Below are 25,030 nucleotides of genomic sequence, written 5' to 3'. Positions count from 1 at the left end.
ATTACCGACCAAAATATATTTGTACAATAAGCGGGTTCTTGCACATTCCATACGCCATAGAAATACCATAAACTTCTATTGGACTCTGAAATTGATTAAAAAAAATGCAATAATCAATCAGTTTATTGCTTTTCAACACTTGGTCCGCTCTGTCTTCGCAGAAATTGTAGCAATTTCTGACCAACCATCCAAATATAAGTAGATGAAAAACCGAATTTAGTACTATACCATTCGCGTCTACGAAGGTAATTACCACAGTTGACCCTATGCGTGAAGCTCCGATTATTTTACATGGCAAAGCATAGGAAGTCAATTTTCAAATGCTTCTAAAAAATTCAAAACACTTTTTAATTAAATTCTGTTAAGTGTACGGGCTAAGACTATTGATCAACTATAGAATCAGCAGCATATTGAGAAAAAAATATAAAACTCAAAATTATATGCCTATAATGTAGCCCATCAAAAGTATATCAACATATACTGAAAAGATTTTAAATAACTATTGAAGTTAATTTTATATGAGCATTTGAAATTTCGCTTCCTATACCTTGCCGGGTAAAATTTTCGACGCTTCACGCATCGAGCAAACTTTTCCCAGATGGCAGCACCGTACCTTCGTACACTCGAATTTAATTCCACTAGAGTTTGTATTCTTTGACAGATACGCGTATTTCGACCTCAACTATAAGGCCTTACAGTTGAGGTAGAAATACGCGTATCTGTCAAGGATACAAACTCTAGTGGAGTTAAATTTTATAGTACTAAATTCGGTTTTTCATCTGCTTATAGGTATTCTACTAAACAGCTCGAAGATTTATTATAATCCAAATATGGTAAATAATCAAAAAACAAAATTTAATACATCAGATTGAGTAATATTTACAAATTTCTATTGATGATTGAGTAGAAGAATCATTCGATGTCGAAAAATCCAACAAATCTCTTGAAATGTTTTTCATTTCCTCGCATTCCTTACACTCAGAAATAAAAATAGTCACAGAATTACTAAAGTTTATGCATTAATGACTATTTTCTATCTGCCTCTCTTTCATTCTGCTGTGAATTTCTACACTAAATGTCATTTCACCTGGGTTGAAGCTTAGCGATGCTTCAACCCAGGCGAATTGACAAATAGGAATCAAATTCCCTGCAGAATAAAAGTAAGGCAGATAGAAACTAGTCATATATTACTAAAATATTCTGTGACTACCCGTGTTTCTGAGTGTAGCGCGATGGTAATTTTCGCTGTTATGGTAATAAGCACTTGGTCCACTCTGACTGCATACTTTTATCGATTTTTATTGATCATCCAAAGTAAATTTTTAACATATATTGTAATAATAGCAGGTTTATTGAACAACATTATTAATTGGACATCCCTACTACATTATATATATATCTCATTAAACACACACAGTCTCACCATGCATTGCTGTAGGGACACTTATTGTCAAGCTAGGTAGGACTGCGTCACTCACTCAGTTGTTTGTGCACCGTTTGACCGTGTGGACGTGAATAAAAAAGGCATTAAAACGTAACTTAAAACATGGTGTCAGAAACGGTAATTTACCCGCGTGATTGAAATTTGTGTTAGAATGGACAAGGCAAAAGCGTAACACAAAGTACGAGTGATTCTGAAGAAACAGAAGATTGCGTGAGAAAAGTTCTGGAGAAAATCGAAGATGGCTACCGGACTCGATCTTCGACTGCCACAGCCTCTCGATTGTGCCGACTTGGCTAAAGAATGGCCTCGTTGGAAGCAGGCGTTTGGAATATACCTGCGAGCAAACGGTAAAATTGCGGAAAGTGAGGAAAACAAAATCGCCATTTTCCTATGGCTGATAGGACCCCGTGGTGTCGAAATTTTCAACACGTTGTATCCTGATAAAGCAAGCGCGGATCATCTTTTCGGCGTTGGTGATGCCGAATTCGGAGATGCTGTTGACGTGGTGGTGGAGGAGCCGAGAGAAGAGCAAATACTCACACTTGCAAAAGTGATCGCTTCGTTCGACGAGTATTGCCTTCCACGGAAGAACATTGCCATGGAAGCCTTCAAATTCAACACCATCGCACAGAAAGAGAGGCAAACATTCGCCGAGTTTGAGACTGAACTTCGTACACAAATACAGTATTGTGAGTTCAAGTGTCAGCAGTGTCAATCATCCTATTCAGATCGCATGCTGCGTGATCGGATAATTATTGGCATACAGGATAAAAAACTCCAACTGAGACTTCTTGATGGACGAGATGACCCGCTGGCGAAGGTCGTTGAAACTTGTAAGGTGTTTGAAGCTGCGTCAGCGAACAAGCTTATTCTTGACCGTAAGGGCGATGACATATTGAAAGAGAAGAGAAGTGAAGTGAAGTGTTGGCGAAAAGAGAAGAGAAGAGGTAAAAATGGTATGGCATACTGGGAGAGGTTTCGAAAGAGTTTCAATGCGCTCCGTGTTTTCATTGATTTTGTGCTTCGGCAACAGCATGCTGCCTGCGACCAGAGAGAGAGAGCGCACGGCTGCTTTATTCTGTTTCTTCTCCTTTCCCATGTCCCATTCGCATCAACAGAGGCCTGTAAATGCGACTCTGTAGAATGTAGCAAGTTTGTTAAAATCATTTCTCATCAAGCAGGATGGCGATGGCGTGCGAAGAAAACCATTTAAATCACTAAGCATGTTTATTTTTCGTCATCATCCGCACTCAAGTCCGCTAGAAATTACAATGTAGGGCCGATACAACTTGGATGAAACAAGCAGAAATAGCAATCATAGGCTATCATTCAGAGTATATACCATGACCCCACAGTTATGGATCAAATAGTGTGGAGTCCAACCTATAAAATTAAAACTACATGGTAAACGTAATTTAAAAGCACGTATTGAATCGGTTCAAACTGGATCTTCATATAGTAAACTGTTTTGAATGTAATATTTACATAGGATTGCATAAAAATTAAAAATTGTATCGGTTTCTGAAAACCATATTATGGATCAATTTTCATATTATGGATCAAATTGTGACATATTACGGATCAGTGCGCAAAATCAAGTGATTTTCCACTCAATGCATCTGTTTTGCTTGATTTGGCGAAAGTTAACAATGTGTCACATATTACTGCAAAAAAATAGCAGTATTAGTGCTGGAAACAAGGGAAAAATGCCCTTTTTTGTGATACTGCATTGTAGTAACTGAGACATGAACTGTTTTCGCTCCATACCAAGTTTTCCACCCATTTTTGTCTGCTAAAAAACGAAATTGACAAACCTTGATGTTTAATTAGTTTTATCTTTAGTGCTTTTGTCTAAAAATGTCGAATCCAATGCTTAAAATGGCAGAAATCTACATTCTTTGGATGTGATCCATAACCGTGGTAAACAATCATTTCCTGGTCCATATTATGGATCACTAGTTAGAAGTGCTAATATTTGGTATTTAGAATCAACAATCAAGAAAAATGTTTTCCAATAATGAATTCATACTGAATCGAAGCGAACAAGCATGTTTTATGCTATAACATTTGAATTTTACCACCTGTGGGAGCTTATGAATGCTGACGGCACTTCTTACAGAAAACGACCATATAATGATAGCTGTGTGGTACCAACTAAACATTTGTCAAATACACCGTTATTTAGCGGTTGAATGTTGTGCTTAACATTAAAAATGGTAGAAGCAAATAGTATAACATGGGAAAAATATGTTTTACGTCAACGTTTATGTTTTAGGCAAGTTATTCGATGTTGAACGCCAAAGTGATCCGTCACTGTGGGTGATTCGTAACTGTGTGGACATTGTACAATATAAAAATTAGAAAAAATATAACAGAATAAATAAGTTGTTGTTAATCTGATTGAATACACGATTGACTACATTAATTAAAAAACCAATGAATAGATTTTCGTGACAAAGTGACTATCACATATTATGAAAACAACTACTAAAAAGTTAAATTAATTAATTCAAGAGAACAAAAATAAATCAAAACATATATGGTACTGGTTGTGTATAATGATGATAGCTATCAAGCCGACTGGTATATATATGGAACATAAATTGACTCTAATCTGTTTACATTTCTTTCGAACAAAACTTGATATAAACAATACTCTTGAAACTTTAACGAATTCCATTGTTGAAGCCAGGAGCATTGCAGTTTCAAAATGTGAAGTAAAATTTGAATACGTGATTATAGACTATGATCAAAGACAAATTAAAGACCTCCATGTCCCTTGCAGTCGCCCAAAATTTTATGGCTCATAAGGTAATCTAGAATGCCGTGAAAAGTGTACTGCGATTTGTCAAACTTGGGTACCTTTTGCACTAGCGAGGGACCAAATGCAGTACTAGAAGTGGTACCCAATCTGAGCCCGAGTGGGACGGACCTGCTATGATGATAAACCGTCTTAAAAAAACGTGAGGAGAAGGCAATTTCAACGCACTCGCGATACTGCTATGAAAATTATATTGCCGGATTTGCAGGAAGAAATCAAGAAACGTTTTTCTCAATTAAGAAACAAAAACTTTTGAAAATAAAATTTCTCAATTGTACCTTGGCTCCAAGCCCTTTTGGAAATTATCTAAAATTTTGAAAAAAAAACCTCAGAAGCCAATACCGGCATTGGAATAAGAAAACAAATTACTACTAACTAATTGCGAAAAAGCTCAAAAACTTGCTATGCAGTTTTAATTAAGGACTTACTAGTCCAATAGAAAATCAAGTTATTCAAAATAGACTTCGAAATTATTCTCAATCAAGAGAATGTTTTGGAACATTCCTGGGATACTGATTTGGAAGAAATGAGTACTATTATTTAAAAATTCAAAAATATGAAAGCTCCTGGCGATGATGGAATTTTCTACATCCTCATCAAGAAAATTCCCGAAAGTAGCTTATCATTCTTAGTTGATATTTTTAACAAATGTTTTCAATTAGCATATTTTCCTGACAAATGAAAAAATGCGAGGGTTGTACCAATTTAAAAACAAAACACAAATCCTGCAGAAGCTTCTAGCTATCGTCCAATCAGTTTGCTTTCCTTCATCAGTTAACATTTTGAAAAAGTCATGAACAGAATGATGGCCCACATCAACGAACATTCATTTTTTGCCAATGAACAGTTTGGATTCCACCATGGACATTCGACTACTCATCAACTTTTACGTGTAACAAATTTGATTCATTCCAACAAATCTGAAGGCTATTCTACTGGTCTTGCTTATCTAGATATAGAAAAAGCATTCGACAGTGTTTGGTACTGAAGGCTTGATTGTAAAATTAAAAAAAAATAATTTTCCAACATACATTGTTAGAATAATTCAAAGTTATCTGTCAAACCGTACACTTAAGGTTAATTATCAGAACTCCAGGTCTGAAAGACTTCCTGTAAGAGCTGGTGTTCCCCAAGGCAGCATTTAGGGACCAATATTATACAATATTTTCACATCTGACTTACCTGAGTTAACTCAGGGATGTCAAAAATCTTTGTTTGCGAATGACACAGGCCTCTCCGCCAAAAGACGAAGCCTGCGTGTCATCTGTAGTCGATTGCAAAAAAGTTTGGATATTTTTTTTTCTCATACTTGCAAAAATGGAAAATTTCTCCTAATGCTTCCAAAACTCAACTAATAATATTCCCACATAAACCAAAAGCTCTTAATTTGAAACCTTCAAGTAGACATGTTGTCACGATGAGAGGGGTTCCAATAATTTGGTCAGATGAAGGTAAGTATCTAGGGCTCATGCTAGATAAGAATTTAACTTTCAAAAATCACATTGAGGGCATTCAAGTCAAATGTAACAAATATGTAAAATGTCTCTACCCCATTATTAATAGAAAATCAAAACTTTGTCTTAAGAACAAGCTTTTGATATGCAAACAAATTTTCAGGCCAACCATGTTGTATGCTGTACCAATATGGACTAGCTGTTGTAATTGTAACCAGGAAAAAAGCTCTTCAGAGAATTCAAAATAAAATTTTGAAAATGATTCTGAAGCTTCCTCCCTTGTACATATAGTACTAATGAGTTACATAAAATATCCAGTGTTGAAATATTGGAACAAATGTCAAATAAAATAATTAATAATTTCAGGCAAAAAAGTTACAATCTTCTATTGCCACGATTAATGCGTTATATATTAAGGTTAAGTTAAGTTAAGTAAATTGAAAACGTGTTTTTTTTTCTTCTATAAGCAGGTGAAATCAACTCACCTGTAAAAATCTGAACTGCTACGGCAAATGAAATGTAATATGTTGTTAATAAAATGTTATTAAAATCTTAAATTTGTTTTACCAAGTAAGGATGATAGTGTTGTCTAATAACACAGAACACACAGAAGAAATGAATGTAATGTTTGAAATGATACTTATAAAGAAATTATAAAAATTATATCTATCAAGCCTACCGAATATTTTTTCAAAAAAGGTTATAATTTTCGAGAATTTTGAAATTGAATGCCTTTTTCCACACAAAATTAAATTATTAAACTTCTGCTGTTATGAACGAATAATTTCTTTAAATTCACTTAACACTTCAGTCGTCGCGATGTTGTATTTTGTACAACACTTTTGAAAAAAAAAAAACTCGCTTTTCGTCCTCAACAGCAGTGTGGTGGTTTTGACGGTGGTGAACCGCGCAACGACTGGAAGTTTAAACAATACACTAGTTATAGATATAATATCATGTTTGTATCTATGGAATGAAATAGTATGTTAATTGCATACCTTTTCTACGAATACTGTAAATGTTTTATGGGAATCTTTTCTAAGCTTGAATCATCGATATTATAAACAAGATCACGAATGGTTCCAATTGCAGTTAATTTTTAAGTAAATATTGATTTTCTGAACGGGTAATAATCGATCAAATTTGAGAGCAATTTCCCGCTTTATTAAAGTAAAAGCTATGGTTTTAATGATTGATAACAAATCGACCCTCTTATTAATAAGTCAAGGAACATTGTGGTTTTCTTTTTTTTTCCTACGGAATGGCCGAGTGATAATTTTGAGTTGGGGAATTTTATTGTATAAGATCAGTTCAGTGGTACAAAGCACACATTTTTTTTTTTCAAATATAAAAAAGAACTTTTTTTTGTGTTTGTTAATTTAGTTTACTCCTAACTGTTTTCATCAGTTCGAAATTCACGCGCAATATTAGTGCTGCCAATAATAGTTCAAATTATCTTCAAGCGTTTTCGCGCGTCAAAGCACCACACGAACTGCTTTCACGCTTGACCACACTTTCCATCCCTCTTCGCATCGCTTCAGTATGCCAGGTAAGCGCGATTTTCATACAACATGCATGGAGAGACCTTCAACGCGTACGCTCCTCTTTCACATCCTCGCTTTCTGTCTGTACTAAGTAATATAGTTTGAGATTTTATCAAACATGCCTTGTCGATTTTTTATATACCGCATTGACAAGTGATCCACAAGGAGCAAGTTTGTTTTACGTAAGCCATAGTGTTGCACAAAATATCTAGATATTTCACAAGATTTTATTGAACTGGTGCTTGATATTGAATCGTAATCAAGAACTCTAGGAAGATTTCCTGTTTTTTGAGGCGTTTTACAAACAGTTACTTATTCGATCGAATTGCCCGGAACCCATAATGGCGTTGTTTTGTTTCACATTGGGCTGGATAGATTATTTGGGAGGTGAGGTTGGGACGGCGAATATTGCTTTTACCTTGAATTTCAATTTTCGATGGAAAATCCATCTGAATATTTTTTTTTTCAAATTTAGATGTCAGTATTATCATTCTGTATTTCTGTTTATTTGCTGTCAAATCATCTAACAGTGAACAATCTGCTCTTCAAATCAGCAAAATGAAGTCACACAAAACCAAGAGTACTCTGAAAATTATACAAGAGTGAATGTTCAAACTGATGAAAGTTTAAATCAAAGCACATTGGGGAAATCCGAACCCAAAGGTGGAAAAAATTGATAACTTTCACAATAGAAAGATACAAAATAAGTTTTATAGCTCATTCGAAAGGAAATTTTCTCAGGAATCGATTGGTGATGGTTTTATGAATGTGGGGCCACTCTGGGATAAGCTATGGTGCCCGTTTTGCCCCAATTCCTTGAAAATTTTAGATTTTGATGTTGTTTTGAGTAAAACTGTTTTATTGTGGAGATTATTTCCCATGAAATTCATCATTTCTAGTCCATTCAACAATGTTTCACGGAGAACGTTATAAAAAGATGGAAATTTAGGGGATTATGGGGCCAAATGTGCAATGAAATATTTTTGAAGAGGAATTTTCGTTTTAAATTTTTTCAACGTGTTTTTATATTGAAATAAATTTTATAATAGTCTAATAATCATGAATATAGGTTGCAGAAATAAGTTGTATTAAAATTTTTAGAATATGTATGATCATTATTTATGCTCTATGCAAAATATTGTGAATAATTTACTTTCTTATATCACAAATTCCAATCATTTCCAAACGATGTGCGATAGTTTGGGTAAACGATATTGATCTAAATGATCGATTGCCGTTAGCCTCATTGATAGGAGATAGTGGGAGCATATAGTTTTTTGGCTATGTTTGCCCCAATTCCCCTAAAAACGATTTCTTTCATAATTATTGGACAGATATATCCGAATTAAATTTATTATGTACTAAATTGTTTATTCAGTAGTTGATACAGTATTCAAATCCTAAAACATAGAAGATTATGGGGATCTTTTACACATAAATAAAAACAAACAAATAAAAACACTCAAAAATGGATCCATTAAGTAACCAGCAGCAGTTTTTTTTTCTGATTGAAACAAATCACTCAGAATTATATTAGTTACACAATCATACCTGAAGAAATTTCATGAGAATAAAATTGCGTGGAAGTGCCCAAGTAGCTCTGCCTGCACCCTACTACTGAAAAAAGATCATAAACAAACAAAGTCTTCCATATAATTTCAATATGGCACATTTTGATTGAAGATGTAGTAGTTAATAATGCTTAATTCAAAATAAATTGACGCTTATATTGAGCTGTTCGGTAATCCAATCCGCATGGTTATGAAATTAATTAACTCAATACGCGTGGTAAAGATGGAAAAATCATGGGTGAAATTATGAAAAAAAATCCACGTGCTCGGCTGGGATTTGAACCCAGGACTCTTGTATGCTAGACGAGCGCTTTAACAACTAAGCTACCGAGCCCGTAAAGCGCTCGTCCAGCATACAAGAGTCCTGGGTTCAAATCCCAGCCGTGCTCGTGGATTTTTTTCATATTTTCACCCATAATTTGTCCATCTTTACCACGCGTAATGAATTAAATAATTTAAATTTCTTCATGTTATACATTTTAGAAGGCTCTTGAACATGCTTGAAATTCAGTCAAACAGATGTAACCATATTTAGTGTTTACAATATTTACAAAGTGTGGTTCACCATGAGCAACATTGATGTCAACCAACAAGCAATCTGTCAACAGTAAATATAGAGGCAACATAACAAACATAGTAACTATAAATTATAATAATGAAATGAATGATCGATTTTGGAAAAATCTAGAATTGAGCATTTTTAACAACTGCATTATTACTTTTATGATAACTTTTTCTGTAGTGTATGATGGCAATTGGAATATCAATATTGCAAATATCCATAAAAAGACAAAATTATTTCCCGAATAATTTCTTGTAAAATGCAATTTGACTCTCACGAAATTGCTACAGTAATGATTGAGTAACTAACCTGATCCTGAGTAATTTGTTGCAATCAGAAAAAAAACGGCAAATGATTTCTTGATAGATTCATTTTTGATTATTTGGTTATTCTTTTGTTTATGTGTAAAAGATCCCCAAAATCACCTATGTTTTATGATTTAAATATTGTATCAGATACAGAATAAACAATTCAGTACACAATAAATTTGATTTGGGAAAAAAGTTGAATTAATTACGAAAGAAATCGTGCTTAGGGGAATTGGGGCAAACATAGCAAAAAACTATATGCTCCCACTATCTCCTATCAATGCGGCTAACGGCAATCGATCATTTAGATCAATATCGTTTACCCAAACTATCGCACATCGTTTGGAAATGTTTGGAATTTGTGATATAAGAAGGTAGATTATTCACAATATTTTGCATAGAGCATAAATAATGATTATACATATTCTAAAAAATTTAATACAACTTATTTCTGCAACCTATATTCATGATTATTAGACTATTATAAAATTTATTTCAATATAAAAACACGTTGAAAAAAATTAAAACAAAAATTCCTTCTCAAAAATATTTCATTGCACATTTGGCCCCATAATCCCCTAAATTTCCATTTTTTTATAACGTTCTCTGTGAAACATTGTTGAATGGACTAGAAATTATGGATTTTATGGGAAATAATCTCCACAATAAAACAGTTTTACTCAAAACAACATGACAATCTAAAATTTTCAAGGAATTGGGGCAAAACGGGCACCATAGCTTATCCCAGAGTGGCCTTACATTCATAAAACCATCACCAATAGATTCCTGAGAAAATTTCCTTTTGAATGAGCTGTAAAACTTATTTTTTATCTTTCTATTGTGAAAGTTATCATTTTTTTTCCACCTTTGGGTTCGGATTTCCCCAATGTGCAAAGCCTGAGCTTACATGATCAACTGATCATATTCTTCGACATCTTTTTATCTCGATTTATGAGGAAAATGTATACAGGAAACAAGACAAATAGAAATAAGGAATAGATGATTGACGAATTATAATTATTCATGATTGTAATAAGATTGTTGAAAAATCTAGATATTTAAAAGAGAGATTAGTGCTGAACAAGCAAAATATTAGTCACCCCTGTTCTTGTTTATATTCAAATGCCATTTCGATCGAAAACAATTTTTCATTTTCGCCAACAATACCAAGTAGGGATTCTTCCACCACATTTAATGATAAAATATGTTTTGAAGTAGTTATCAACTGGAGAAAGCAATAAAATAATATAGAAAACAAAAATACTGATTACTGTGATGCATCAAAACCCGAACACCTAAGATGATACACATATTCAAATGCTTGCATACGATTGGTTAATCGTTATTTTATTATGTATTATTTTGAGATGATAGCTTTTAGGTTAGAACTTGATAATTTTAAACAAATTTACAATGAATTGAATGAAAATTGAGTTAATTCTGCATCATGTCGTGTCCATAAATCCGGACACATGAATCAAAATCCGGACATCGGTGCATCAAATTCCGGACATTCAAAAAATCGCAGTAGTTCTTTAAAAAAATAAAAACCATTAAACATACCTTGATATCACGATACAAAGATTCATGGATTTGTAAAATTAATGTTGTTCCTCTGTTGGATTATACAGAAACATCATAAAACGTAGGTTTTGAAGTCTTCAAAAAATACTTGTGATATGTGCATCGTTCCCCCAATAATTACACATAATTTACAAACATTTTCAGTTAATACTATTTAAAATCACAACGGTTCAACATTCAACGAGTTTTCCAGGTTTTCGAACAATTATGATGTTGTATTTCTTTTTGAACTTTGAAAAATTGTATGCTAACACACTGTGTCAGGATTCGAAACCACACATATAAGTATCCGGACAGTCTTCTTCTGGCAAAGAATTACATGCATTTCATAAATTTCTTCGAAACTATTGACTTTACCGAGAACAAAATACAAACAAATCACTACAGACAATGAATACATATGATAAGCACGTAACAAACGCGTGATGAATCGCCGAAACGCGATGGCGCATTGAGTAGAATTTCTTTGGTTATCGTTAATTTTAAAGCAAACGCGTCCTAGCGGAACCGACTTTTGTTTTTGTCTTTAATTATGTTTTACAAGGCTAACTTGATGTCAATTCATGTTACAATGGTCTACAATAGTTAACATTAATAGTAGGAATAATATTCTCACACTAGGAAGGATATTTAACATTGAAATGATTGAATTTCACCAGAGTGTCCGGATATTGGTCCTGTCCGGATTTTGATTTATCACGGTAACAGTTTATCAATAAATCAGTTGTAATTATGATAAGTTACTAAACTTAATTCATTTAATTATAAAATTCCCTATTTGTGGATTTAATTTACTAGCAAACGTTCTGATCCGTGCTCCATTTACGCCAAAAACGAGCGCAGTCATATCATATTTCTCTAGCGTTCACTAGCGTTCTTGCGCGTCGAAGCAGCAAATGATTTCCACAGATCTCTTTGAACCTCTTTGCTTCGCCTTCAGTATACCAGGTAAGCGCGTTTTCCATATAGTTTGCATTGAGAGAGCTTTGACTCTTTTCTCTTCTCTCCTTTTATCCCTTCTCTACTCCTGCTGTATGTCATCGCCCTAAGGCGAACCTACTGGAGGTAAATTCAATGGAGAAGCCACCCGAAGGACAGAAGGAGATAGCTGTCATCAATTGGAAACAGTGTTACAATTGTGGAAAGCCGTTCAACCAAAACCATCGTCGTTCGTGCCCGGCGGTGAGTGTGAAATGTTTTGCGTGTGGTAGTGTGGGCCATTTCAGCAAGTGCTGTCGTCGTAAACAGCAGAAGGAGGATCCCAATACGAAGCAACCGACGAAGCTACCAGGCCAGGTGGATAAGGCGAAAGCAGTTTACACTGTCAATTGGAGTGACGCAGGTGAGTTTCTTATTAGAAGAAAGGTTAGCAATGCATGTGTGAATGATTCTAATGAAACGATGGATTTGTATAGAATAAATTCAACTGGAAATGGCACTGATGGTTCGGGAGCTTGGCGAAAGGTTTATCAAGTGGGCAATAAAGAAGTGCGTTTTAAACTAGACACTGGAGCCGATGTGAACTGTATACCTATTGATGTGGTGAATAAGGTGGGCGTACCAATACAAAATGTAAACAATACTCATGTTGTAGATTACAGTTCGAATCAAATAAAAATTCATGGAATAGTAAACTTGACGTGCTTCGATCATGCTAAAGGTAGTAGCCATTGTGCTGATTTTTTGGTTGTTGATTCTAATTTTGAGCCATTGCTGGGTTTGCAGTCTTGTGTTGATTTTGGATTGATCAGTCGTCTGAATAGAGTCCAACAACTTAACCCTGTTCGTGAGGATAAAGCAGAATTCGTTGAAAGATTCCGTGATGTTTTTGAAGGATTAGGGAAATTTCCTGGTCAGTGTTCAATAGTGCTCAAGGAAAATTCCGTTCCAACTTTGTTCTATAGAAAGCGCATTCCACTGGCTTTGCATGACAAAATAAAAACTGAACTTAAACGAATGGAGGACGAGAGTATTATTGCATATGTTGATTATCCAACGGATTGGGTCAGTAACATGCAGGTGGTGGAAAAATCTAATGGTGCATTACGGATTTGTCTCGACCCCAAAGCGTTGAATCAATGTATTAAGCGTGAACATTACCTCATTCCAACACAACAGGATTTGTTTAGTCGTCTCTCTGGCAAGAGAGTTTTCACGGTGCTCGATTTGAGCAGTGGGTTTTGGCAGATGGAGTTGGATCGGAAAAGTTCTGACTTGACCACTTTCATGACTCCTTTCGGGCGTTTTCGGTGGACACGGGTTCCGTTTGGTCTGAACAATGCACCGGAAATGTTTCAACGTAAAATGGTGCAGATTTTCGGTGATATTGCTGGTGTGGAAATTTACTTCGATGATATGGCAATAGCTGGAGTCGATGAAGCTGAACATGACTATATATTGTCGCAAGTTATGCAACGAGCTCGAGAAAACAATGTCAAATTCAACATGGATAAATTGCAATTTCGTAAGAATCGGGTAAAATTCATGGGTAATATGATCGGATGTGGGGAAGTGCTTCCTTTAGAGAAAGATGTAAGGGCAATCACGGAAATGCCGAAACCAAAAAACGTTGCAGATGTCACACGGTTTCTCGGTTTGTGTAAATATTTAGCCAAATTCATGCCGAATCTCTCTAAGCGTACAGCAAACCTGCGTAAATTGACACACAATGATGCTCCGTGGAACTGGAATGATGTGCATGAGCAAGAGATGAATGATATTGTGAAAAGGATTTCAGATGTGCCAGGCCTAGCTATTTTCGATCCAAAAAAGCCCTGTATCATACAGACTGACAGCTCAAAAGATGGTTTGGGTTGTGTCTTGCTTCAAGAAAATGGTCCGGTCGCATACGCCTCAAGAACTTTAACGAAAAGTGAGCAACGGTGGGCTCAAATTGAAAAGGAATTATTAGCAGTGGTATTTGCCTGTCAAAGATTTCACTATTTTGTCTACGGTCGAGATTTTGTGGTACAGTCTGACCATAAACCGCTTGAAACTTTGATCAAAAGGAATATTGATGATGTAACCCCTCGTCTGCAACGCATGTTCCTGATACTTCTCAAATATCCTGGACTTTCTTTAGTGTACACACCAGGAAAGAGTTTGCTTGTGGCCGATTGTCTTTCGAGAGCTGCTCTTCCGGAAACTGGCGAAGCACAAGAAGATTTAGAGAACGTTGTCCACACTCTCGTTAAGAAAGCATGTATGTCCAAGGATAATTTTGACTTGTACGTTGAAAAACTGAACCAAGATGAACGTTATTTACGCATTACTAAATACGTCGAGACCACGTGGCCACCATATCACAAACTAGACGATTTGGGCCAGCTATTCTACAAATATCGTGAACAGCTTCATTTTGAGAACGGACTTCTTTTTAAGGACCACCGTTTGGTAATACCTACAGCTCTACAGGCAACTGTATGTAGGTGGTTACATGCTCCCCATTTAGGAAATGAAAAAACTCTTGCTCGAGCAAGAACACAGTTTTTCTGGCCAGGGATGACAAACGATATCAAGGAAGTAACTACTAACTGTACGGTTTGCGAGAAATTCCGGCGTAATAATCAGAAGGAGCCACTACTGCAGGATTCACCACCGGAGTATCCGTTCCAACGTGTCTCAACTGACATTTTTGAATACGGAGGAAGTGATTGGTTAGTTCTAATCGATGCATATTCTGGATTCATCTGTTCTGATCGTTTGGAAGACAAAACAATGCGTAGTGTTTGTAGACTATTAGATCGATTTTTCAATTGTTATGGCTATCCAACAGTAGTTCGAAGCGATAATGTACCGTTCAACTCTCGGGAATGTGACAGATATGCCAATTTGAACAACATTTTGTTTGAGTTCTCAAGTCCCCGATATCCCCAAAGCAATGGACTTGCGGAAAAAGGAGTAGCAATTGCCAAAAATATTTTGAAACGATGCTATGAAACGGGAGAAGTCGATCAGTTTCAGTATAGATTACTCGAATACAATTCAACACCGGTTGCTAGTATGCAGTTATCTCCCAGCCAGCTGTTCTTCGGAAGACTTGTGAAGACCCGCTTACCTATTGAAGAAACACTGTTGAAAAGGAATGTTCTCGAAGAATGTGACGTGCAAAGAAGAATTCAAAAAAAGCGTACTGTTCAGAAGAACTACTATGACCGACATGCGAAACAATTACCGATGCTTAAATCAGGTGATAAAGTGATCTTTAAGAAGAATGCACGAGAGTGGCATTACGGAACTGTAGTTCGAGATGTGAATGGGCGTTCTTATGTGATTCGAGATACTTTTGGGAATCACTTCCGTCGTAACCGAAGGTTTATGTCACGTACGATAAACAATGACTCTAATCCAAGTGAAGTTCTGTTAGAAGATCATGCTGTGAAGTATTTTATGAATGAACATTCACCCAGGGTTGAAAGTCCACTCGAATCATGTATTAATGTACCAAGGGTTGTAAGTCCACCTGAAACATATGGTAACGAACTTAGGGTTGCAAGTCCGCCTGAATCGTGCACAGGAAAGGTTGACAATTCACCTATAGTGCCAGAAAGCATCGAACCTGAAACTAGTGATCGATCACTGCAACAAATGTTTCAAAGCACTCATCCCGAGCCTGACCATCAGCCGCCAGTCAGTAGTTCGAGGTCTACTCGAAGTGGTCGTACGGTTGTCCCACCAGATCGTTACGGACAATGGCAGTACTAGTTTGTTCAAGAAGAAAGCGTGTAATAATAGCAGGTTTATTGAACAACATTATTAATTGGACATCCCTACTACATTATATATATATCTCATTAAACACACACAGTCTCACCATGCATTGCTGTAGGGACACTTATTGTCAAGCTAGGTAGGACTGCGTCACTCACTCAGTTGTTTGTGCACCGTTTGACCGTGTGGACGTGAATAAAAAAGGCATTAAAACGTAACTTAAAACATATATCTCGCAGTTTACAGCATTCATCAAATCTGATCAAAGTGACACCAAAATAATGTAACTTGGCATCTAATGAAAGAATAATCCAATTTTCGCAAGTTTTGTACTTGGTCCCCTCTGACTTAACGGCGACCAATTGAGAAACTGTTAAAAACCAGTAATTTATCCTGCTATATTTCCAGAAATTAAGCAATCTTTCTAGAATTTTTGCAGGGATCACAGAAAGTTCATTGCCAGGGTCTACTACCTGGAAAAACCTAGAACTATCAAGGAGTTTTATTCAACCTGGAAAAACCTGAAATTCTCAGGGAATCTATCACAATTAGGGAAAATATTTCGAGGCAGTAATTCATGGTAAAACATTTTCACGATAACAGATTTTTGCATTAAACTCCAGAGCAACCATTATTTGCCAGAAAATTCTCTTCAATCTAAAAAAATCGGCAGCGCTGCTATTAAAACGCTACTTTAGCTGTTTAGTGAGTATTAAATTTCATCAACTTACCAAATAATGAATGACGTTTTTAATATCGCTATGTTTAATCAGTAAACTATTAAAAGAATTGGTTTGTATTTTCATGCAAGTCTTGATTTTTGATGAAAAGTCTCTGAAATCTCTAGTTTAACCAAAATGGTTTCTAAAGTTTATGATGCAAAAATTCTTCTCATATTTCTCAAGGACAGCTTTAGAAATTATTCTAGTGGTTTCTCCACAGATTTTATCTAAAATGCTATCAAAGACTTTCCTAGGACGTCCTCCAGATATTTTTTCATCAACATTTCAACCGAATTCTTCAGTTGTTACTAGAAGAGATCTTCCAAAGATTTTTTTCCAAGAAAACCCGCAAAAGTTAATTCCATAGTTAGTTAAATACGTCCAATGATTTTTTTAAAAAGTCCGACAGGAATTTCTACAATCGAAGCGCGTTATAACGACATTGCAAGGGACCGTCGCAATAGAGAAAAGTCGTTTTAGAGAATAGATTTAACATTGAAATATTTTTCATGGGACCGAAAAATGTCGCTATAGAGAGCTTTTGTCGTTATAACGAGCTTCGACTGTACGTTATTTCATCTACGGTTATTCCATAGAATTGTTCAAAAAATTCCTCGAAGAATTACTCGAGTGAACCTGTTAAGAACACTTCAAATAAATTCGACCTGTGTTTCATTTTTGAGTTTCCCTTGGTTTTTTCTAGGAATTTCTTCAGCATTTCATCCAAGGATTAATTGAGTTCTTCCAAACATTTTTCAATAAACTACTCAAAAAATACCTATGGAATATTCAATAGTTCATTTACGGTTCAACAGATTTGGGGTAACAAGGAATACGCAACGTTTTTTTTTTCAACGTTTTCTCAATTTTCTGGAAAATTTCATTCACATTTCCTTGCAGAAATACATGAAAAACTCCTGGAAGAATGCTTGATTTTTTTTTTGACTCAGTGCCAATCTCTGGAGTAATTCCTGAAAGTATCCGTAGAGAAATTTCTAGTTGAAATCTCAAAAAAAATTCTGAAGGACAATTTTGTAGAAAATCCTGAGAAATCCTTGGAGACATCTGGAGATGTTTCTGGTTGAATATTTCAGCATGTTCTGAACGGGAATATGTTTTAGAAAAATCGATGGAAGAATCACCAGATGAAATCCTGGAGAACTAAGAGCTTTCTTAAAAAAAAAAACGTCAGGCTGCTTGGGCACGTCAGGAGTTAATCATCAATATTAACCTCCTTTTCCCGAGCAGCCTAGATAGCCGCGTAGTGTCGGTAGCGGTTGTTTCAACTGGCTAAGAATTAACACTACGGACTGCCTGTTCCGGTGGTAAAAGTCCACCTCACAGGTGACCCCTAATTTATGGTGTGATGCGTACCGTGCCTAAGAATGAATGGTTAGGGGGGTCTAAATAAAACCTAACCGCAAACGGAGCCTGTGGGGTACCAGGGCGCCCTCCACAGTATTGAGTCCTTCCTGTGCTACCCGGAGCAATGGTGCAGGTGACCTTGTGTTTCTCCGAGATAATCGGCTGCCCTTCTTCAGTCTCTATCTTGAGGCTTAATAAGGGTGGGATTATGAATATGTTGACATTTAATTTAAATTATCACCTATATGGATTCGCATTATGCGTTTTACACAGTGTATTCTGTGCTCTTTCGCCTTTGGCGACTTTAAATAGATACCGATCTGGTTTTTTCGTTGCTGGTCTTTTTCGTGCTGAGATTGCAAAAAGCTTAATCCTGCCTAGTTTGGGTAGTGGCTACGGTTAGGTTAGCTCAGATCAATCTTCAGCATAAAAGAACAGCAACGATCAATCTTTGCAGACTCATGCAAAATGGTGCAGCCCAAGTGGCGCTAGTTCAAGAACCCTACTTTCGTAGAGGGAACTTCTATCTAGGTAACCTTGTGGACCCAGTTTTTGCTACTTTTAGCAAGCTTGAAATTGCAAACTCGCGCTCCATGCCCCGCGCATGCGTGCTCGTAAATAAAGCAATCGTTGCTACACTCATTTCTGAGTTGACGACCAGAGATGTATGTGCTGTCACAATTGATGTTTCTGTTGGTGACCTCAACAGGAAATACGTCTATTGTTCGGTATACTTACCACATGATGAACCATCCCCAACGGATGACTTCAAACGAGTTGTCGTACACTGCGTAACAAAAGGCCTTCCGCTGATTGTGGGCAGTGATGCCAATGCTCATCACATCATCTGGGGCAGCTCGGATATCAATTTGAGAGGCTCCAGTCTGATGGAATACTTAAGTAGTACAGACCTTGGATTACTTAACATAGGCAATCGCCCAACCTTCATGGTTTCTAATAGAGAAGAAGTGTTAGACATAACGCTCTGCTCGAATAGAATCAGTCACGAGTTGACGAATTGACATGTATCAGATGAGGAATCATTATCTGATCATCGCTACATCTTCTTTGAACATTCAAATGTAACTGCGCAGTCTTTGCGTTTTAGGAATCCCCGATCAACAAACTGGGAACTCTATATTGAATTGGTTGCGACCAAATTTCATGGATATTCTCCGTCCATTGAAAATCCAAGTGATCTGGATGATGCCGTTGATACTACAACATCCTACATTATGGAAGCTTTTGAAGAAGCATGTCCTCTGCGGTCTGTAAAGACTACAAGAGGGACCCCATGGTGGAATTCCGATCTGACTAGACTCAGGAAACAATGTAGAAGGAGTTGGAACAGACGCCGTTCAGCTGGATCAGAGTCGTTCAAGTCAGCTCGCAAGGCTTACAAGAAGGCTCTTCGTTCTGCTGAACGATCCGGCTGGAAAAACCTTTGTACAAATGTTTCCAGTTTGAGTGAAGTCAGTCGGTTGAACAAAATTCTTGCAAAATCTAAGGATTTCCAAGTGAACGAAATTCGCTTACCTAATGGTGACTTTACTTCTTCCGATGAAGAAGTTTTAGAATGTTTATTCAATACACACTTCCCCGGATGTGTGGACATAGCATCTACGGATGAACCAAATGTCTTTTCATGTAGTTACGAGTCTCTGGCCTCGGCTCGCAGTATCGTAACTACTGAATCGATTCAATGGGCACTTAATAGTTTTGCTCCTTTCAAATCTCCAGGAGCGGATGGGATTTATCCTGTTCTGCTCCAAAAGGGATTTGAGTCTATCAAACATGTTTTGAAAAAGCTACTTGTAAGCAGTTTTGCTACCGGGTACATTCCCAAATCCTGGCGTGATATTACTGTAAAGTTAATCCCAAAAGGAAGACGTGCGTCGTATGAGGAAGCGAAGAGTTTTAGACCAATCAGTCTGACCTCTTTTCTTCTGAAATGTCTGGAACGCATTATCGATCATCACATCCGTGATGTTTATTTGGCAAACATGCCTCTTCATGTGAATCAACATGCTTACCAATCTGGAAAGTCCACTGTGACTCTTTTACACAAAGTTGTATACGATATCGAGAAAGCATTCGCTCAGAAGCAATCGTGCTTGGGTGTTTTCTTGGATATTGAGGGTGCCTTTGATAACGTGTCTTTCGATGCCATATTGGAAGCCGCACGAAACCATGGGCTACCTACAATGATTACCAATTGGATTCATCAAATGCTCAAAAACCGACATCTCTTCTCGACATTGCGTCAAGCAGCGATTCGAAAATTGAGTGTTTGCGGATGCCCCCAAGGGGAGTCTTGTCACCACTTTTGTGGAATCTCGTAGCAGATACGCTATTGAGGCAACTCAATAATAGCGGTTTTCCAACATATGGATTTGCCGACGACTATCTAGCTCTGATAGTTGGTATGTGCATAAGCACCCTATTCGACCTGATGCAAAGTGCTCTTCAGGTAGTCGAGAGTTGGTGTCGCCAATATGGCCTTTCGGTTAACCCGAATAAAACATCTATTGTTCTTTTTACGGAAAGACGAAACCGCGATGGAATTCGACCTTTACGTCTTTTTGGCACTGAGATTAATGTGACTGATTAAGTAAAGTATGTCGGAGTCATTCTAGATTCCAAACTTTCATGGACACCTCACATTGATTTCAGAGTCAAAAAAGCTTGCATGGCCTTCGGTCAATGCCGGCGAACCTTTGGTAAAACTTGGGGCCTCAAACCCAAATATATCAAATGGATTTACACAACAGTTGTTCGACCAATATTGGCATATGGATGTCTTGTGTGGTGGCAAAAGGGCGAAGTGAGAACAATCCAATCAAAATTGGGCCATCTCCAAAGGATGTGCTTGATGGCGATGTCTGGTGCGTTCTCTACAACTCCCACAGCAGCGCTCGAGGCCCTTTTCGACGTTGCGCCACTACACATATATCTTAAACAAGAAGCACTTTCTTGCTCTTACCGTTTATGGGTACTGGATCTACTGGAGAAAAATCCAGTAAATCGTAGATCTACACACACTTCGTTGTTTCCACTTTTGGTGAATTGGGACAAAATTGTCCTTGCTCCAAGTGATCTCACAATTGCTTGTAACTTTCCTTACAGGACATTTACCACACAATTCCCTTCACGGGAAGAGTGGACGTCTGGCTATTTGGAAAGAAGTATATCAAACAATATAGTATGTTACACTGATAGCTCCCTTCTTGAAGGTAGAGCTGGTGCAGGAGTATATTCTCGTGAGCTAAGGCTGAATCAGTTTTACTCACTTGGTAGAAACTGCACCGTTTTTCAGGTGGAAATATTTGCTCTTATGTGTGGAGTGCAATCAGCACTTCAACAGCGCGTAATGGGTAAAGTCATATACTTCTGTTCAGATAGTCAGGCTGCTATAAAAGCTCTCGCTTCGGCCAACTCAAGGTCGAAGCTTGTTATCGCATGTCGAACTCAAATTGAGGAACTGAATTCAGTCAACTCTGTAAACCTTGTATGGGTACCTGGCCATTCTTCCATCGCTGGAAATGAATTGGCTGATGAGCTAGCTCGCGATGGAGCATCGCATGACTTCATTGGCCCTGAGCCGGCTATTCCAATTTCGAAGTGCTGGGTGAAGCTTCAGATAAACTCTTGGGCGGCAACTCAGCACAAGCAATATTGGAATAGTTTGGAGTCATGTCGTCAAACAAAATTGTATATTACTGAGCCATCTCCAAAGGTGGCGAAGTATTTAACAAATCTGTCAAAGCAGAATTGCAGTCTCTTGGACAGAGCATTGACAGGCCACTGCCGACTCAACTATCACATGGCAAATATTCAGCGTGCTGACTCATTTGTGTGTGATAGTTGTGACTCCGATTATGGAACTTCGTATCACCTGATATGTAACTGTCCAGTTTTTGCGCAAATGCGATTCCAATTACTTGGTAAACACTTATTAAGTGAAACTGAATACAGAAGCCTGAATCTTCAGGACATCCTGTTATTCTTAACCCGCTGTGGTAATGAGCTATAGGCTCTCTTTACGCTCATGCGTTTTGCAGTGCCCTTTTTAGGGCGCTGTTCGAACCCATTGTGGTATGGAGCTACATGCTCTCATTTCGCTTATGCGATCTTCCCTCTTCAAGGGACCCTACTCCTATTTCCTCCCATCTTTCCCTTCCCTTTCCTCTCCCATCGGGTAGATGATGAAATAGGCTCAAATATGGCGATGGCACAAATCTCCGGGAACGTGCCTTTGGAGCCGGCCTTCTGATACCTGATACCTGATACATAAGTTTTTTTTATAAGTTACCCCAAGATTTGCAGAAATACATGAAAAACTCCTGGAAGACTGCTTGATTTTTTTGACTCAGTACCAATCTCTGTAGTAATTCCTGAAAGTATCCGTAGAGAAATTTCTAGTTGAAATCTTAAAAAAATTCTGAAGGACAATTTTGTAGAAAATCCAGAGAAATCCTTGGAGACATCTGGAGATTTTTCTGGTTGAATATTTCAGCATGTTTTGAACGGGAGTATGTTTTAGAAAAATCGATGGAAGAATCACCAGATGAAATCCTGGAGAACTAAAAGCTTTCTTAAAAAAAAACGTCAGGAATAATATATGAAAGAATTTCTGTTAGAATCCTGTTAGAAGGTATTGTTTGTTGGTAATTTATTTAGAAAAATCCAGGTTTTATTTTGAGATATCCAAATGAGACATTACTGAGCAAAATTCTTGGTGAGATCTCATGGGAAATCTACCTATATAAATAAAAATGGAATGGTGTTTGTATGTCACGAAATAGCTTACGAACGGATTAACGGATTTGAATGATTATTTCACCGTTTTGTTCGTAAAGGGTTCCGACGTATTTTTGCGTATAAAAATCCCAGGATATTCACCGGAAAAGCCGGAAAAACGAGAGTGGACGGAACTGTCATTTAGTATGGGACGATCCATAGCGTATACAACAGCCCACTTGATGGAAAGAAGTTTGTCGGGACCAATTTCCAAAAGAAGTTTTAGAAACTCTCTTAGAAATGTCTGGTTGCAAGTAAAGACTTCTTTGAATTTCTTATTTTCAAGACACTCAGTCGCTACCAGAACTGCTTCATGCGCACTTTTTAAAATTGTTGGAAAATATTTTGATTTAAAAAAAATATTTTAATAAAGTAATCTGAAATTTGAACAATTTTAAATTTAAAATTTCATTACAACTATGATTAGCCCTCTCTTTCCCACGACATTAATTGACTATTTCTTTACGAAAAAAGCGTTATCTTGTAACTTGCTTGAACAAATAGGGCAGGGCTGCCCAACGTACGGCCCGCGACCTCATTTTGTGCGGCCCGCGGAAGGTTCGAAGATTCTTCCCGTTGGCCCGTTGAATATTCTACCAACCCGAAATTAGAATATACTAAACGTAATTAATTTTTAATTTAGTTTCAACCTAAAATTTTGGTTTAGTAATTATTTATATTGTTTTGTTTATAAACCTTCTTAGATACTAAATTTATTCAAATTCTAAATCTAAAATTATGAGTGTTAAACAATGTTTCTACCATGGCTTCTTTCGACATTCATTAATTTGTCCTTGAACATTTGATCCTTGACGGGATTATAGGAAAGGCAGGTTTTTTTTTCAAAATCTTGAACAGGATTTTTTAAGAATTCTGGACACGACTTTCACGGATAACATTGACAAGATTCTCACAGAATGTTTACCAGGATTCCATAACCAGAATTTTCAACGAATTTAATACATAGGTTTGTAAAATCCTGGGTAAGATTGCAACATAACGTTATGTAACATTTTGCCAGAAAACTAAACGAATTTATAATAAAATTATGAGCAGGTTAATTTTGAAATAATTTTAGGCATTTTCAAATATTTATAGATAGCATTTCAAAATGATTATTGAGAAAGATTTTGAAGGAAACCAAGGCACGAAAGTTGTAAAATCTTGGACATTTTGATCAAAAATTTCGTAAAAGCTTGATCTGAATTTTAGCACACTTCTGCTTATGCTAATAATATTAGGTCGGATTCTGACAGAATTTGGAGTAGGATCCTAAAAAACAATCCTAGATATTATTCTCACAGGATCCAAAATTTCTTGGGTAGATTCTTCAAAATATTCTGGACTAGATTATTATATAATTTTGAAATGGACTCTCACAATGTCCAGCAGCAATTATCTTTTTATCGATTTCTTCAAATTAAATTTATTCCATTCACTGAATTTCGTCGGGTTTTATGAAATTCATTTACTAACTTTCGTCAGATCGCATAGGAATATTTGTGGGTTTAAAAATGTGGCCCGCGACACAAGCTTATTCTTGCGATTTGGCCCGCGGTTTAAAAAAGGTTGGGCAGGCATGAAATAGGGATACAAATGGGCTAACTTATTCGAAACCAGTCTGAAAGATGCTTATTTTTCAATAAAAAAAATGTCAGTAGTTTAGCTATTGAAACAGTTAATTGAGTTTGTTTTATCTGTTAATGTGTATAGAATCATATTTATATAACTGTAGGGTCCTAAAGCCCTGTCCCAATTTTAGTGCCAAACGCTTAAGTGTAGGCCAATAACACATGTTTACTCAATTTTCGAATGTTTTCCACTGGTTTAAGTCCAAAAAACATTTTTTTATGTTTTTTTAGATTTTGTCACATTTTTTGGCTTAAACTCAAATTTTGGGTGTATTTTGTTTTCCGTGTCCCTTCCGAAATGTCAGATAGGAACAACCCCTGTGGTGTTTTTGTCGATTAAGCGAACGTCAAACATGATCAAAAGTGACAAGGTTCATTTATGGACCCAATTTTTAGATTAAAGTTTGAACATGATATAGCCGTTATTTGAGCGGGAAAAATTGCTAAAGTAGTTGCAACAACATGATCTTTAGTGTTATTGAATAAAAACAAGATTTCATTAAAAATTGTAGGA

General features: G+C 36.7%; 1 protein-coding gene and 1 long non-coding RNA gene across 3 annotated transcripts in view; both read left to right on the top strand.

Moving 5' to 3' along the window:
• The window catches only part of LOC5569520 (malate dehydrogenase, cytoplasmic), a 39,343-nt gene that overhangs the window by 2,499 nt on the left and 11,814 nt on the right, over positions 1-25,030 (top strand). The window contains exon 1 of one of the 2 annotated variants that reach the window (XM_021848321.1): positions 18,550-18,556. The exons of the other annotated variant lie outside the window; for it this stretch is intronic. Within the exon in view, the coding sequence (XP_021704013.1) occupies positions 18,554-18,556 (3 nt within the window). The 5' untranslated portion in view covers positions 18,550-18,553. Of the gene's footprint in view, positions 1-18,549; positions 18,557-25,030 lie in introns of those variants that run through there. 2 annotated transcript variants of the gene reach the window in all.
• Positions 1,248-16,508, top strand: LOC110677243. Its single transcript, XR_002501049.1, has 2 exons — positions 1,248-1,347; positions 16,026-16,508. It is a non-coding gene; the product is annotated as an uncharacterized LOC110677243 (long non-coding RNA).

Source organism: Aedes aegypti, chromosome 2, assembly GCF_002204515.2.
Source record: "Aedes aegypti strain LVP_AGWG chromosome 2, AaegL5.0 Primary Assembly, whole genome shotgun sequence".
Lineage (NCBI taxonomy): Eukaryota > Metazoa > Arthropoda > Insecta > Diptera > Culicidae > Aedes > Aedes aegypti.
The sequence above is the reverse complement of the archived record's forward strand: the minus strand, read 5'-3'. Positions and strand labels throughout refer to the sequence as shown.